The sequence below is a fragment of the Ochotona curzoniae genome, unplaced genomic scaffold (assembly GCF_017591425.1).
Source record: "Ochotona curzoniae isolate NIBS_2020 unplaced genomic scaffold, NIBS_Ocur_1.0 scaffold_4701, whole genome shotgun sequence".
In the NCBI taxonomy this organism is placed as follows: Eukaryota; Metazoa; Chordata; class Mammalia; order Lagomorpha; family Ochotonidae; genus Ochotona; species Ochotona curzoniae.
The window spans coordinates 59,414,826-59,432,445 of record NW_024467122.1 but is presented as its reverse complement, the minus strand read 5'-3'; the positions used below and the strand labels follow the sequence as shown (position 1 = coordinate 59,432,445).

Below are 17,620 nucleotides of genomic sequence, written 5' to 3'. Positions count from 1 at the left end.
ATGGATCAAGACTGAATTTTAGGAACTAAGTGCTTGACAGTACAGAAAGGACCAAGGCATTTATGAATGGTAAATAAACCTTTTGCTTTTCAAACCATAGCCCTTGTGCTAGCCACTGTTATGATCTGTATTGATCATAAAAGTGGGAGTAGGTCCATGTATGTCACTGTATGAATCTCTTTGGTACATAGATAAGAGATTGGACTATAGACGTGTGTATAGATCCAGCCTGTTTAAATTTTATACTAGATCTTTGGGCCTGGCATGGTGGCCTAGAGGCTAAAGTCCTCGCCTTGAACACACCAGGATCCCATATGGGCACTGGTTCTAATCCCGGCAACTCTACTTCCCATCCAGCTCCCTGCTTGTGGCCTGGGAAAGCAGTCAAGGATGGCCCAAAGACTTGGGATCCTGCACCCACATGGGAGACCCGGAAAGAAGTTCCTGGCTCCTGGCTTTGGATCGGCATAGCACCAACTGTTGCAGTCACTTGCGGAGTGAATCATTGGATGGAAGATCTTCTTCTTTGTCTCTCCTTCTCTCTGTATATCTCACTTTACAATAAAAATAAATAAGTCTTTAAAAATATTTTATACTAGATGTTCAGTAAATGTTATTTTAGTTTTCTCCTTTAGAAAATATTTGACAGAGACTCTGCACTGTACTTTTAATTTGCTCTACTGTGTTCTTAATTTTTGATATATCAGCCTTGATTTGTTTTATTGCTGCTATTTCTTATGTAACATATTCCTTAAATTCTTTGAACTCTTATATGTGCTTCTCATTGTTGATCAGAAACTTTATAATGAATTTTCTGAATTCTGTGTCCCCTATTTTCTTGATGTCTTTCTCATTTAACTCTGAGGTTGACATAGGGTTTTGCTCCTTTGCAGGGGAGTCTTCAGTAATATTCATTTTGCCTTTGTGTCTTCTTTTGTTCTTGATCATTGTACTTCTAGTTGTCATTGTACTTTTGTACTTGGGGCAGGTTTCTAAGCTGTGTCACCCACAGGTCTACAGTTCGATTTTACTGATTGCCATTGGTACACAGCTCTTTGCTTGCAGCCAGTTTCGCCACTCCCTCCAGCAAGTTCCAGGTGTGGGTTCTTATGTTAGATTTCCACCATGGTCTCCGTAACCCCAACCCCTGGCTCATCACTCTCCACCTCCTGTGCTGTTGTGCTGAGGTTGCACTGTTGTCTCTGCAGCCTTCCGGTTGGACTAGTTCCTAGGATTAGGAAGACACTAGGTGTCCTATGTAGCTAGGTTGTTGGTGGCACTAATCTTGCCGGAACCTGTTGGATGTTGGGTCTGGGTGACACATGGATCTATTTTGACCTGTACGGTGCCACAGTTGATATTATTTTTCTATGGGACCAGTGCATTCCACTGAACTGAGTGAGTTCTCACGAGCTCAGCACAAGTGCAGTTCACTGTTGTCCCCTGCAGCCCTAAACTTTTGTCACAATGTACAAAATGGCACCTGATGTGCCCCTGCTAGAATTCTTGATCTGCCAGCTCTAAGGTCTGAGAGCTACCGAGAGCTGTCTTGGGTAGAACCTATAGAATGCCATGTTGCTGCATTTCAGTGAGTCAGAAATTAGTTCACTCCCAGCTCAGTTTACGCTTAGTTCTTTCCCTTGCCTTTGCCTCCTTAAACAAAATGGCACCCAATTCAGCTCTAGGGGGCTGACTGGGCGGTGAAATCCACTCTGTTCTCACACTGTCCATCTGGGATCTGTTGCTCTGTCTCTGCTCCTGGTCAAATCAAACAAACCAACAGGACAGACAGTTCTTTCTCTGGGTTCACCTCCCAAGCTCCCAGTGAAAGTCCCTTCCCACCTTGTTGCTGGTGGAGTTCAGACCACTGTTAGCTGAATGCCACTGGATTATGAGTCACTGAAACACCAAACCATTGTTGTTGCTGCTTTCCTGTGTCTGACAGTCTTCAGGTACCCCTCTGCTGTTATTCTGTCCTCTCCTTTTTCCTGGAATGTGCCCTTTCTGCTTCATCCTGATTAAATGTTTTTCCATCCTTTTAAACGTGTCCTTACCCTATTCTGCCATCTTGATTCTCTAATTTTAAGTACAGTGGAGAGTTTCCAAAACAGAATGAAGCAAGCAGAAGAAAAAATCTTAGAATTGAAAGATATTTCCTGTCACCAGGGGGAAGCAAACAAAAAGCTGGAAGCAGAGCTGGATCAGGCCAAAAAAAGTATTCAATGTTGAAAGACACTATTAAGAGGCCAAATGTAAGAGTTATGGGAGTCCCAGAAGGTGCAGAATGAGAAACTGGTTTTACAGATATATTTAATGAAATGATAAGGGAAATTTTCCCTAATCTAGATAAAGAATTGGGAAACAACATCCAGGACGAGCACGGAACTCCCTACAGACTTGATCAAAAGTGATCTTCACCAAGACACATGATCATCAAGCTCTCTTCAACTGAACGTAAAGAAAAGATCCTTAAATGTGCACGTGAAAAAGAAAAATCAACTGACATAAAGGAATACCAGTTTAACTCACAGATCTCTCACAGGAAACTCTATAGGCAAGAAGAGAATGGAGGGACATATTCCAGATTCTAAAAGAAAAAAATTGTTGGCCCAGGATAACGTATCTAGCAAAGCTTTCTTTTATATTTGAAAATGAAATAAAATTCTTCCACGGTAAAGAAAAGTTAAAAGAATTTTCCTTTTCCAAATTGTACTACAAATGATACTTTAAGATGTTCTCTTGACAGAGAAGAGGAATAGCACCCTCTAAAGCCAAAGGCAAATGAGAAGAACATCCCAGTAAAATGACAGAAGTCTAAATCATTGAATAACCCATTCCTAGAATGACAGGACCAAATTATCACCCATACATATTAACCCTGAATTTAATTGGCTTAAGCTCAATCAAACATCATAGATTATTAGACTGGATTAAAAAACAAAACACATCTATTTGTTGCCTACAGGAGACCCATTTGACAAACAAAGGAAGCTATGTCTCATGGATTTTGATATTTTTTTTTGGTTGGTTTGGTTTGTTTTGTTAGTTTCATCTGTTCAAGGTGAACTTACAGAAATGGGTAGGACTACTGTTCAAAGCCTGAATTCCAAATTACCTTAATTGGAAGTGTGTAAATAAGCACTTCAAAAATTTGCTGAAGATGTGGACTGGCATCCTCATATCATTACAGGGAAAATATCATGAAGTCATTATGCTGACTTTCAATGGGTATGCAATTGAAACTTGTTTGACACTGTAAGGTTGCATGCATTCTTCTACAGATAGTCTCTCAAGTAACATATTCTTAGTAAAACAAAATTCTGTGATACAATGCTTGATGTTTGCGCCATGTTCTGCCTTCTGGAGAATGGAATGGGAGAATAATAATGATACTTATATATCAAATGAATCAAAAGATTAAAGTTGGAAAATAAAATTGACAGGGCTTAAAGAGCAAAAATAAGGTGGGATTTCATCTAGAAGTAACTGGAAGAAGTTGTGGAAGGAGATCTCATGGGAGAGATGAGTTGTGGTGGGAACAGGTTTTCTGTAGAAAGATGTTTCATCATTCTCAATGTGAGAAGAGTAACAGGTGTGTCCGTCAGGAAGGACATAAGGCCAGGAACAGGAGTGTCCGTCAGGAAGGACATAAGGCCAGGACAGTTAATAGCAAAAGAATCAGGCAACAGTGCCAGTAATCACATTGTTCAATGTGATGAGGATGTTGGAGAAGAATTTGAGTAGGATGAATTAGGCTGCAACCTGCATGCTTCGGAGATTGTGTCTGTCTGGCTCGTAATGCAGACTTCCACATTTTCACAGCATCTAGCACATACAGGTTGGGTGCTTAGTAAACACTTGATGAGTAAGTGAGTGCACAATAAAATGGAAAGTAGAGGATGTGGTATGAGAGGCATTGAAGCCAGAGAAGACGTCCAGGAAGAGAAGGAAAAGATGAGTTCCACAGGTAGGCTGACAGAATTTTGTTGCACAAGGGTATTAAAAGACAGGGTATACTTTCTTGGTAGAGCAGTAGCAAGGACTAATAAGCATGTCTCAGATCACAAGTAATATCCCTTTGATAATTCAACATTAGAAACTTTTATGACTTCTCAGTATATTTCTCTTTAATTAGGTGAAGGTCCAGAAATTTTGGGCCCTTCTAAAACGAACGTGATTACAATAAAATATAAAGTCCTAATTATGATCTAGTAGCATATATTATTTGGTGAGGCACCAGTGATTAAATGTCCTTGTTGCTGACTCACAAGACCGTGTTCAAGCATATCTTTTGAACTCTCAGTGCACTAAAGGGGTGCTGGAACCAGAGTGGCTAAATGTGCTGTCCCACAAAGATGATCTTTTACAGTATTTGTTTACGTGTTTTACAACCGAATTATTTAACTTCGTAACTAGAGTTGACTTAGGGAAGGACATAGATCTTTATGTTAAAAAGAAAGGGATATTTACAAATTAATTTTGTAAGTGATCCTTTCACTAGTGAATACTCACTTCTGATGTCAGCTGTTTGTGGGGTTTTTTTTTTTTTTTTTGTATTTGTTTTAAAGATTTATTTACTTGACAGATAAGAGTAACAGAAACAGGAAAGGAGAGGCAAGGCAGAGAGGGAGAGAGATCTTCCATTTTTACTCCCTCAGGTCACAGCCAAGATCCAGGGGCTTCCTCCAGGTCCCCGTGCGGGTGTATGGGCCAAAGTATTTGGGCCATCTCCACTGCTTTCCCAGGCACATTAGCAAGGAACTGGATTGAAAGTGGGGCTAATGGGACTTGTAACAAAACCCATACAATGCTACACACAAAGGCTTTTTTTCACTAAGCCTCAGCACTGGCACCAGCTTTTCTTCTATATGCAGCTCAGTGAATATAGCCTTTCACAGAATGAAAGCTCAACTAATGAGGACCTTTATATATCTTAGAAATAATAAAAAGGAAATGCTAGTAAAAAATTAAGTAAAAAAATTTTAAAAAGGAAATGCTATTCTGTTCTTTGAAGAATTTTAAATGAATAATATTATCTAGAAAAAAAACTGTAAAGACTTATTATCCATCTGTCAAATGGGTACATTTGAACAAGTCCTTTCACTTCTTTGCTTTCACTCACTGCCTAAATTTAAACAGCGATCAGGTGAGATAGTTTGTAAATTTCTCATTCTCTAACACAGATAAGTAGCTGAAATATTTTAGCAGCCATTTTCTGAATTTCTCCTACATCATTTTTGATGACTTGTATGTATTTTCTAGTTTAGTGATCTTAATCTGCTGTATTTGACTCTAGTATGGTGTTTTATTCTTTTAAACAGAACAAGCTTTCCTTTGTATAAACGTATTGTACAAAGTCAGAAAAGGTGAGAAGATGAGGATCTATTGAAGCATCAGTTTTACCTAGTGTATTTGGCAGTTGTGGTGGGTTGGGCAGGTCAAATCCTTTCATAACAAACTCAGCGGGGGATCCAATATGTTTTGAGAGGGAAGTTTTATCAGAACACGTTGTTAGAAAGTGCATTTCCACCTTCAAAGGCAGGGAGTGGAACCATCTCCTTTAACCAGTTTGCCTTACTGAATCAAATAGAAATGAAAGCGGCACAAACTGAACATAGTGGAATGAATGAATGAAAAAGAAGATAAATCAATAGTTGGTTTTTTTTTTAATAAAAGTGTTAGAGTTGCACCTTCATACCTACCACTTTTTTTTTTTCCTTTTTCAAACATTTTTGACTGTTTTATTTTCCCTTCTCATATGCTTATTGAGTTAGTTCAAGTTTGAATATTTTTCAGTGTTGGCTTAGGATTTCCTTGTCATGGTATCTAGCAGAGGAATAATTTTTGTCCGCTAGCCATCTGGGATTGTACTTGCAGACTTTCTGACTCAGTAGCTTTTGCCAATGTTTCTGCACTTCAGACAAAGGACTCAGCCCTGTGTGCCTCTTCCACTCCCCACCTGCTGCTTGCAGCATTCACATGTAGATGCATCAGCATTATTTTATTCTCCAGCCTCTCCAAAGTTCAGAGGTTAGAATGGATTGTCCTTTAGCAAGCGTACCCTCTGACTGTCTTGGTTGGGGACAATATCTCCTCTCTTTGCCCCATGCTTAACTTCAGAGGGTAGGACTAAATGCCATGTTATGTCAGGGGAAATGGCAGCACTTTATCCAAGTATATGAACCCTGGAAAGCACTTGAGGGAGAATTACAGATGAAGCGGTTATTTACTATTCTATAAGTAACTTGGGAACCAATATCTTGAAATTTACATTTAGTCTTCACATTTCTGCATTAGCATATATTGAATGAAAAAAAACTTTAAAACTTTTTAAATTACTTATGTTGGCTTTTCCTATTGTAACAAGATGGGTAGATATTCCCAAACCACTTTTATTAAAATGATGTCTTAAATATATATTATCATTCTAGAATTTGTATGTTTATATTTTTATACCATTTAGTCATGACTTGGCATGTTTTTAACAGAATTTTGTCTGAAAAATATATTGTACACATGTAACATATAAATAAGATTTAGTACAGTGTTTACCAAATGTTGTTGAAGAGCATGCATGCTCAGCCTATAAAATGTAAAAAAATCAGTATTACAGGCATTATCAATATGTTATGTAGCCTATGCCCAAAATAGTGATAATTATGTTTTCCATGGCCCTTTGGTAACAAACTCTATATTGTTCATAAAATTTCAAAGGGTGATGACAAGGTACAATTTTATTTAATCATTTTGGTATATGAAAATATGGCAATAGTTAATACTCATAAACTAATCGACTTTTTTTGAAATGGAAACTGATTTTGTTATGTGTTAAATACAGTTGACAGAACATTTGTGTTTAAAAAATAATGTGAATGTTCAGTTGTTTCTGGAGCACAGGGACCATATTTCGGGTCATAAAGTTAGGATTTGTGGGAATGGGCAGTGTGGCCCAGCAAATGAAGCTGCTGCTTGGAATGCCTGCGTCTTTTATAGCTTGAGTGTCTGATACTTCTTACTTCCAGTCCTGCTTCCTTCTGATATACTTGGGAGAGCCTCTATTGGTCTAGAGGTCAAGTTCCTGTGCCAGATGGGAGACCTGGATGGAGTTCCCGGCTCCTGGCTTCAGCCTGGTCAAGTCCCATCAGGCACTTGAGAGATGAAACAGCCGAAGGAAGCTAGATCTGTCTCCTGCTTTTCTACTGTAACTGTGTTTTTCAAATACAGAAACTAATGATCATAGAAAGGAAATTTAGAGTTCTTATCTACAGCCCTGGAATGGGCCCATATATGTATGGACTGTGCAGTTCACAGAAGAAGATGGACTGTGACATATTGCTGGAGTCAGGATCATGATTTTGATTGGCACAGTAACTGGGGAGGTCTGGAAGCTGAGACCAGAAAAGGAAACAGCTTTAGGGAGGCAGAAGTGGGACCCTGCCTCAGCACAGCTGATTTACTATTGAATCCAAAAGAAACCACAGTTGCCACTGATGACTAGGTAACTTGCTTGCTTAAATAACCTGTTCAAGGATCATCCCTGCTCTGCAACAGATATTCCCAGAGTCTTTTAGGCTGTTTGTTTGGAATATTTTGTTGCCCATGTACATGTAGTCCATCGATCCTAAACCATCGTGATCTCAAGTTCTGTTGTGTCTGCTTAGACTTCTTGTATTTTGGAGTACCTCATTCGTATCTCATACTTCTTAGTATTTGCACTTACCTTGCCCTCATGCAGCTTGACATGGATTAGTTGGCATGTTGTCTCAGTTCCCCCACTGTAAGGTATGAGGTGCATTTGGGCAGGGTGTTGAGTCTTGTTCCCTACTCCTTCATGTTGTACTTAGTAGACGCTCATCCAGAACCCCTTGAAGGAACGTTGAATGAAGGAATAGTCCAAAAAGTAGATCCAGCCTACTGACTTTGAAGAACGTAATACAGGAAGAAGCATCTGAATTAGAAAGCAAATACTGAATATTTTTTAAACTCTCGACACAGATTGCCACAGGTCTTTGGAAGTGATTGTTCTCAGCTAGGATCCACCTGAGTCTCACATGAAACGAACACTCAGCAGTGTTGAGACACCCCACCTTTGATTTCTGTGTTTCTGATCTTTTGAGTTAATTTAATAGTTCAAACCAGCAGCAGAACTAAGAATCTGCACATTTCCCACATTTCTGTCTTCCCCTGGTCAGGGAATGCATATCTTTCTTATTCAACATTTGTCATTTTCTTTCTTTTTTTCTTTAGCGTAAAACCATTCCAATTTTTTCTTCCAGTTTTTTTTCCTTTAGAGAAATACTCAGTATATTATTGATACCTCTAGTTGTCATACTGTGCAGTTGAGTTCAGAACTTAATAATCTGATCTAAGTAGAATTAATCCCATCACAGTACCCATTAATCAATATTTCCCCATCTCTCTCTCCTGGCTATTCTTGCCAGTCTCTGATAACTACCACTGTATTTTTTTTTAATTCCCAATAAAGTGACTTCTTTAGATTCTACTTATGAATGAGTTCATGAGGAGCTTGTCTTTCTGTGCTTATCCACTTAAATTTAATAGAATTGATGTTTTTCCTCTTTGGAGGTACAAATTAGAATTACCTAAATCTTCTGATTAGAATTATCTAAATCTACTGTTGACAGTGTCTTCAAGAAATTTTTATTGATTTTTTAAAAAAGTTATTTTTAATGTGACACAATTTCAGATTTTGTAGCCATTTTGAAAGTGTATGTATTCAAAAGGAGATATTAAGAAAGCTGGAACTGGAGCCAGTATTATAGCACAACAAGTAAAACTGCCGCTGTCAGCTATAGCATCTCATGTAGGCACCAGTTCTGGTGCTGGCAAGCCCTACTGTTCTCTGTCAATGGCGCTGGAGTAGCAGTAGGTGATGGATCACATATCTGGGCCTCTGCCACCCATGTCAGAGACCTTAAAGAAATTCCTGGCTCCTGTCTTCAACATTGCAGTCATCTGGGGAGTGAGCCAGCAGCTGGACGATCTTTCTCTCTGTGATTCTTTCGAATAAATAAATGCATCTTACAAAAAAGATATTTGCAACTTTGTAAAACTGGTATTATGATTTTGAAAATTTATATTTTTATCAACATTAATTGTGAAGTTTTTGCCATAATATATATTTTACCAAGAGATTTTCAACATAATAGCACATTATGTAACTATATGCATATGTATAGCATATATAGCCACATGTTTCTTTTGGGAGATTCAAATTATTTTCAGCTTGTTGATATAGAAACTTCTGCGATGAATATCATTTTTAATATAATCACATGAAATCTGAATATTTGTACAACATTTTTAGGGCAAGTAGGCATCAGATTACTGTTAAGCATTGTTAAATTGTCTCATATAAAATAGATATATATAATCATCCTGCAGTATATGTATCATTTTGTTATCCTCATTTTTAACACTATTAGAAAACATTTCTATTTATGGACTAATAGTCTCAACATAAGTCTTACTTAAGTCTTTAAAAACATAGGGCAAATTATTTTTGAAAGTGATCTTCAAAAATGTATGTGTTATTAAGTTTAAGAAAATTGCTACAGATAAGAAAAACTTTGAGCTCAGTTCAAGGCAGGTTGGGAAAAAAGAAAAGCCAATTTCTGGGTATTATTCAATTCGATTGTAAACACTGCCTAGGTACTCAGAGTAAGAAGGCCCAGGCCAATGGCAGAACATTGGACTGGGGACTATTGCATAAATCCATTATCAGTAAGAACTGCATGTTGAGTAACAAAGTGAACCAAAGTTAGAACTATGTTCCACAAAAGGAGACACTAAAAACATTGGCCATTGTTTCACTTTACTCCAAATGGATGAGACAAGCACTTTTATCTGAGAATTGATAACCATAATCCAGGGATCAGAATTCATACTTACATCAAAATAATGAACACCTTTTATGCAGAAAACATTACATAGAAAACCTTTATGCAGAAAGCAGTCTTATTGGTAGTATTTTTACTTACCTGGTAATTAAAAACCACATTTTTACTTGAAGACTTCACCTTCAACCGGAGTCTCACAGGACTCTGAAATTTCAAACACACACATGCACACTTATATAAAACATACAAAGAAACAGGAAAAATCGGCAAAACTACACAGCAAATGTCATACCCACAAAGATTTTGGGAATTTTAATTATAGATATAAACATTTTAAAATGTAAAAAATAACTGCCTATAAAAGTGACCTGTGTTTATGTGTGGGGGTGGGGGAGGGTGGAGCAGGGCTGGGTGCTAATGGCCAAAGCAGACTTCTGGAAAATTAAAAATGTAAAAATGAAAATTGGAAACTCAGTGAGCAAGTTATATGGCATGTCAGAGACAGGTGAGAATAAAAACAGCTGGGAAGATTTTCTAGCGTGAGACACAAAGATGCTAAGGGGAAGAAAAACATGAAAGAGGATAGAGCCTCTTTCAGATACTTAATCAGAGTCCCATATGGGGATAAAAGGTGGGGAGAGAAAATATTCCAAAAGATTAGTCTGACCACTTCACAAAATTAACAAACGATGGGAGGGAACATTTGTCCAGAAGGCAGGATTGGGGTCAGCATCCAAAGCTAGAAGAATCACAGCAAAGCTGCAGAGTATTAACGACAACGGGATCTTTAAAAAGTGAGAGAAAAAAAAAAAGCCAGATGGAGTGACAGTTAGACCAGCAGCTGACTTCTTGACTGCACCCAGGGAGCCAGAAATCACAGAAGAGTACTTTGAAAGTGTGGGGAGAAAATAGAACTAAAGTTGCGTGCCCATAAGAACTCTCAAGAAAAACATTCTAGTGAGAAAGAAGCAAAGCTAAAATCATTTCTTTGCAGAGTGTCAAACTGACAAGCCTCTAAAAAGAAGTAGACAACAAAAACACTGATGAAATGAAACTTAAGCACTTATTGAGAGAAATGCTCTTGAACAGGTGTAGAAATGAAGAAATCCTCTTTGAACAGGTGTAAATAAACCTGCCAAAAATTAAGTGTTGTCTAGATAAACAGGAGATGTTATCCAGAATTTCACAAATTTGTTTTCAAGTTTATATGAGTGAAAGATCAGAGAAAGACTAAGATAGAAAAACTTATAAATCGGATGGTAATGTCTTCTTCTAACACTATCGTACTGTGTACTGTTTGTGTAGCGACAGACAAATTAATCAATGCCCTGGGTAGGAAAGCTCAATGAGAAAAGGATAAATCCTAAGGGGTTGGATATCAAAACAAACACATGAGAATGATTTCCCATTAAAAACCAAATACAAAAATGTAAGACAAAATTTAAAATTTAAAAACTGTATAAAACAGTAATTTTAAAAATACAGTAATTCTTTTTTAGTAAGTTTTCTTTATTAAATGAAAAACATGTGAAGTATAATCTTTAAAATAAGTATTTCCTGAATTTGAGAGCATTAAAGAAAACACTAAAAAATTGTGACAAGCTACAAATAAAGAGTTAATATTTGAATCACATAACCAGTAAAAGGTTATTTCCAAATAAATACATAATTCATAAAATCAGTATGGCAAGGGAAAGTTATAAAAACAGAAAGTATGTATTTTATAGAACATACATAAAAACACAAACTGTTAACACTCTGACTTAAATTCCAACGAGAAAGTCCACCAGTTTTTGTTCTTGGTTTCGACGTAAGTAGGAAAGCCTGTGTGCATCAGGAAGGGGAACAATGGGGACTGCAGAGTGGTTCTGAGATCACTAATTGATACTATTACTTGAGAAAATATTTAGGAGAATCTCCTCAAACTGAAGGTGCACATGTCCTGTGAATGATCAGTGTCATGCCACAAAGTTTTGCAAATAAGCTCTGCAAGTCCTGTCAAGCTAATACTCACTGTTTTGAAAAAAAGAAATGTCTGTTTAAGAAATGAATAACTATCTACAACATTGTGTAGTATGCCACAATGACAGAAATGAATGAACTATAATTATCATTAATATATGAGTCTCACAAGCATACTATTTGATGATAATGGAAATAAAGGAAAACCATTGAAATAATTAGCATTTATATGAAAATCAAAACCTTATTCATTAAACAGGTCAGTTAGTAATATATACTTGAGGTTATGACATTATCTGAAATCAAGGAATCATCAATGCTAAACACAAAACACTGGTTATCTAACGATGGAGATATACTTTCTATTTTTAAACTGAATTAAGGTACTTTGTTAATTTTGCTACTGCTTTGGTTGGCTTTATTTAATTACCATAAATGTATAATTCACATAAAATTAAAAGCTTAATGAATTGTCAGAAAGCACCACATAATTAGCACACAGTTAAAAAATAAAATACGCATGCGCCTTGGAAACAAACTGTTTTTGATGCCCTCCAAAGTCAATCACTGTCTTTGTAAACTTAGTGCACAAATTCCAAACCATGTCACTCTGCTTTTGTCTGTGATTTTCAATTAACGGGAATGAAATCATCAGGAGTTAATTGTGTGTCTGACTCCTTGTTCAGCACTATGTGAAGAGGTTCGCATGTGTTGTACATGCTGTGGAATATATTGTAGGACTTTGATTTTCATTATTTATATTTCTATGGTATTTTAATATTGCTTTATTTCTGCAGATAATAGGGTAGTCCCTGGTTTTGGCATACTTATGGGTAATGAAGCTGTGGTTTTGTCCGTGTTTCTAAGTATCTAACATTTTTGATGTTGCCTTCATAATAGTTAAAAAGACTAAATATTTGATCTTTTAATTAAGTGTTGCATCATAAAATAATTTAAAAATTCCTATCCGCCTACTTAATAGGTAGTGATTGATATTATCATCCTTGTTTCACTTTGTGACACTATATGGAAAAACAATTTTTCTATTTTTAATTTAAGTGTTCTTTTTGAATTTCTGTGCATCTCTGCCCATTTTTATATTTATATGCTAGTCTTATTTCTAGTTACTTATTTCTTGCAACCCTTACCCTTTCTTATTGGTGTAAAAATGTTTTTATAATTTATTCATTTTGATTTTTACAGTTCATAAGTTTAATGGTTTGTCTTTTAAACTTTCTTTTTATGATTTTAAAGTAAAATATCATCACTGTAAGCGTTTTCAGGAAACGGAATTTAAAAACCATAAAGTTCTTAAACTACAAGTGAAATGAATCTATTTCCTCCTTCGTAATTAATTTTCACATTTTGGTACACAGCTTTTCTGACTCTTCTATCTCTCTGTCTCCATATAAATTTATACACACACACACATAAATATACATTTGTGAATATGGAAATATGTATATTCTATACATATATGAATTTATGTATTTGCATACACACATGTGTCAGTATTTTAAAAATAGCTATATATTCATGCATAGAGACCTAATTTTCCTACCTTAGGTATTATTTTTGCTGCTTAATCAGACACCTTTTCCTCCCTTACCAAGTGCTATAACTTACAACATCATTTAAAATATATACATGATAGTCCATTGTTTATACCAATAATTTAGTGTAACAAATATTTATTTAGCCTATTTTTTCATTAAGCATTTAATGCCATGTAGCAGGATCATTATTTTTTGCGTGGGGAGTAGACACCATGCACAACTACTGCAAAATGGAACTTGAATGTTGAAGGAGAAAACGTACAGTCAACAATTTTTTAATGTAGTATAAGGTGGTGATAGCTGCTAAGAAAAACAAGACACGGAGAAGGTAGAATGTAATAGGTTGGCCTTGGTTCATAGGTTACTCAGTGAAGGCCTCATTAATAGGGACATAATAGAAGTATGGGAACACGCTACCAATCTTTGGGACAAAAAAAACACAAGTTGCAAGGCAAGTTGCTTTTGTTTTTAAGCAGTCTCATATGGATTTATGTGTATAATATCTTGGAGGAACTATCCTTGTTGAAATGCTTCCTAAATTTTTACAGCTGTTTTGTTTTTTCCCCTAATTTTCAAACCATGCTGTCCTTGTGCATCTTTGCGACAGTAACCTGTGTCAGAGGATGTCAATCTGATGCCATCTTCTTTCAAAGGAGCTTTTCACGTTTGTTAAGAGAAGTTGAATTTTTAGGAAGAAAAAGGTATTTCACAGTCTGTTAGAATATGGGATGTTTAATTCGCAATATATATAGTCAAGGCAAAAGATGGAAATACTTGCTCTTGGCTATACTGCTAAAGAGTACTTACTTCTTATGCTACGCGGTTAATTTGGAACCCTTAATAAAATAACTTTTTTTTTAAAATAAAAATGAAGGGTTTTGAGATGCAAATATTTTGCTTCCTCCTTAGGTGGCTGATGCCACATCATTCTCAGGACCTTTCCACGTGCTGCCGGTGAAGACAAAATGGAGTAATGTTGACTTTTATGTTCTTCTGTTTGATCTGGAAAACCTTCTTGAACTTCTGCTGCCTCCACTCAGAGATGGAGACCCTTCCAGTTCATTCTATGGTAATGAGATCCTAAGAAGAGCCAAGAGCACAGCAGAGAAGAAGACAATAAAAAGAAATAAAGCTGCCTGTAGTCCCCTCCCTGCCGAGGCACAACCTATGCCTGTCAGTGAAAACCTGGTCCAAGGAGATCACATCAGCAAATTCTTTGAAGAAAATGATGGCATGAAAAGGCAGAAGAAAATGAAGTGTTCCAAAAAGATGCATCCTAAGCTGTTAAGGAAAGTTGATACCAACCTCACTGTAGACACAGCAAAACTGTTTCTGTCCTGCCTTTTGCCTTGGGGAGTGGACAAAGAACTAGATAATCTCTGCATTAAGCAGCTCAATATTTTAAAGCTTCAAGGTCCTGCTTCTTTAGGACTTGCTTCAAACAGAGATTACTTCTCGTTAATGCTGCCAGGCTGGGATTTATGCAACACTGAAATAATGAAAGACTATTCGAGAGTAAATTTATTTTCCAGAAAAGTTTTGGAACTGTCAAATAAATACTCAGCCACTCTTCTAAACCATGTTGGAATACCAAGAGAATTGGAAAGTAGTTGTGATTCCTTGCAGGAATCAAAGACTATAGCTTATTTTTTGAGCAAACTCTTTTTAATTAATAAATTAGTTAACATGCCTTTAGAATTGACCTATGGAACTGGCAGGTAAGAAATGCGTAGAGATTTCAACCTAATTTGAAATGTTAAAAAATATATATCTTTGTTATCTAATTGAGCTCACTTCCTTCATTTCTTCTCATTCGGTGGTAAACAATGATTTGTGAAATTAAAACTATTTAGAGAAGATGGCCTTTTTTATTCTTTGAGAATATAATATCCATTGTTTTCATAGTATTGCCAAAAAAGTCTTAGTGCTAGATACCAAGTGAGTCAAGAGATAGATATGTACAAACGTGTCCATATTTCAGAAAATTCATAAGAAATGTAATTGAGAGATGACTATTTTGATACAATCAGTGTTGAAATTAATGTCAATTCATACCTATATACAGAGATTGACACTTGGAAATTCATTATATTCAATGTGAATTAAGTATGAACAAAGAACATTTACATAAACGCTTATATTGAAATGTTGCATATATATCAATAAAAGTTTGATAATTTCATCCTATAAAACATATGTTTTACTTTGTATTTTGACATATTGAAATAGAAGAAAGTATCCAGGAATTTATGTGTAGATAGCATAATTTAGTGAAAATGCCTTTGTGTTAGGAAGTATTTAGTATCTACCATGCACTGTGTAATCCTTCATTTAATATGCATGTCAAAGGGATATAGCCACTATTATTTTGCTCATTGTATAGATGAGGGCATTAAGATTTACAGAATTGTCAAATCTAACAGTCATTTAGTTCCTCAAGGCTAACGTAACACAGCGCCAGTCTAATTCTAAAACCTAACTAATTAAAGTCTTGATCATATTTACCTTTTTGTACTGTTGAATTACGGGACTGAATACAGCTCACCAAGTATTTACTTAGAAACCTCAAGTAAAACTTAAAAACATCTTTACTGACCTATCAAAGAAGTATGAAAGAAGCTTGACTTAGAAGCATGATAAATATAAATATAATGATATATATATATATAATATATAATATTATATATATAAATATAATGAAATGAAAGCAAGTTACAGAGGTTTAAGAGAGAAACAATTGTGTGTTTGAGTGGAGTAAAGAGAATTGCCAAGTGTGAGAGGAAAGCATTTGAAAACCTTTTTAAAAGATACTCTGACTGCCCACTACATGGCAGTAGGTAGTCCCTGAACTTTCTATTCTTTGATAGGATCTGAGTTCAGCAGGTATCTGTGCCAGCATGGTGTCATAGACTTCCTTCCCTCAGGCAACCTACAGTCTAGTAGAAATCCAAATGCAGCGTTAAGGATTCAATGTGATGCTTCTCTTCGCCTTATTATGCTTGTGTGTTATAAGATTTTCAATTTCTGCATGGTGATTCTAATAATCAGAAGGCGGGGATTGGTAAATTTTGTGACTCAGTTATATAAGTTCATTTTTTTGTTTCTTTGTTTAAACTTCTAAATCTTTTACAAACTTCAGATGAGTGCTTACTTTTCCCTTCTTTCAAATGCTAGGAAAATTACATAACATCAGTGTATGCTTAAAGAAAACATAATCTGAAGACATATGATTAAATCTTGGCTTTCTTAAGACCAGCTGTATGAATATGGCCTAGTCACTTAGTCTCTCTGTTCCTTACTTATCTATTTTACAAAATGTGGTAGATAGGATGGATGATCAATAACATTTCTTCTGAGTCTTACAAATTTGGGATGGAAACAGGTGTTTCTACCCACCCCCTGCCCATCCTTAACTGTGTTGCCCCAGAGCAGAGGAAAGATTTAGTCCTTATTGGCCAGGGGTTTTCATTCTGAGTTTGTTCTTTCTGTTTTTACATGGCATTGTCTGTACCTTTAGGCAAGCTTATGGGCTTTCCAATGCCTTTCATTAAATGGCCCTTAAATTTTGCCACAAGTTGTGTGATTTTTTTTTTTAAAAGAAATCCCTCCTTAAAACAAATAAGTTGTGCAGTGGAGGTGCCAGGATCTGAGACTGCTTCCCTAAATCAGTCACTGCACATTTGATCTACTATCAGAGCAGGGGTATATTTCAAGAAATCAGAATAATGTATATTGGATTTGTCACACCAAATCCTTCCAACAAATTGGGGCATTTCACTGACAGTTTCCTCTGGTTGTGAAAGCTGAAAAGTCCTTTTATGGTTAACAACTGGAAACATTACTTAACCGAATTCTAAGAAAATTACTGTCAGCCCATGAATGCATCTCTAATAATAGCTAAAATTCCTATAACTGAGACATTGGCCCAGAGCAAAGACTAATGAGACCTGGGGAGAATCCTTTGACACAAATGTCATCATTCTTGGTTTCAAAAATTTATTGCATTAGCTAGAAGTCTTGTGACCCAAAGCAGATTACAGATAATTCTGGTAATATATCTGAAATTCAACTGAGATTAAAGTTTTTTTTATTGAAGCAAAATAGGAAAATAATATGCAGAGAAGAGATTAATTGGAAGATTCCAAAAGTCATGTCTGTTCAACTCCTGCAAATGTTAATTTGGTTATGCACTTATATCATCAATTTACTTTATTTAGTATTTTTCCTATATCTTTAATGTTA

The 17,620-nt window shown here is 36.0% G+C and overlaps 1 protein-coding gene across 1 annotated transcript in view; it reads left to right on the top strand.

Annotated features, from left to right (window-relative positions):
* Nucleotides 1–17,620, top strand: part of WDR72 (WD repeat domain 72) — a 184,067-nt gene that overhangs the window by 81,695 nt on the left and 84,752 nt on the right. Inside the window, exon 14 of the mRNA XM_040969291.1 lies at nt 14,288–15,096. Coding sequence (XP_040825225.1) covers nt 14,288–15,096 — 809 coding nt within the window. The remainder of the gene's footprint in view (nt 1–14,287; nt 15,097–17,620) is intronic.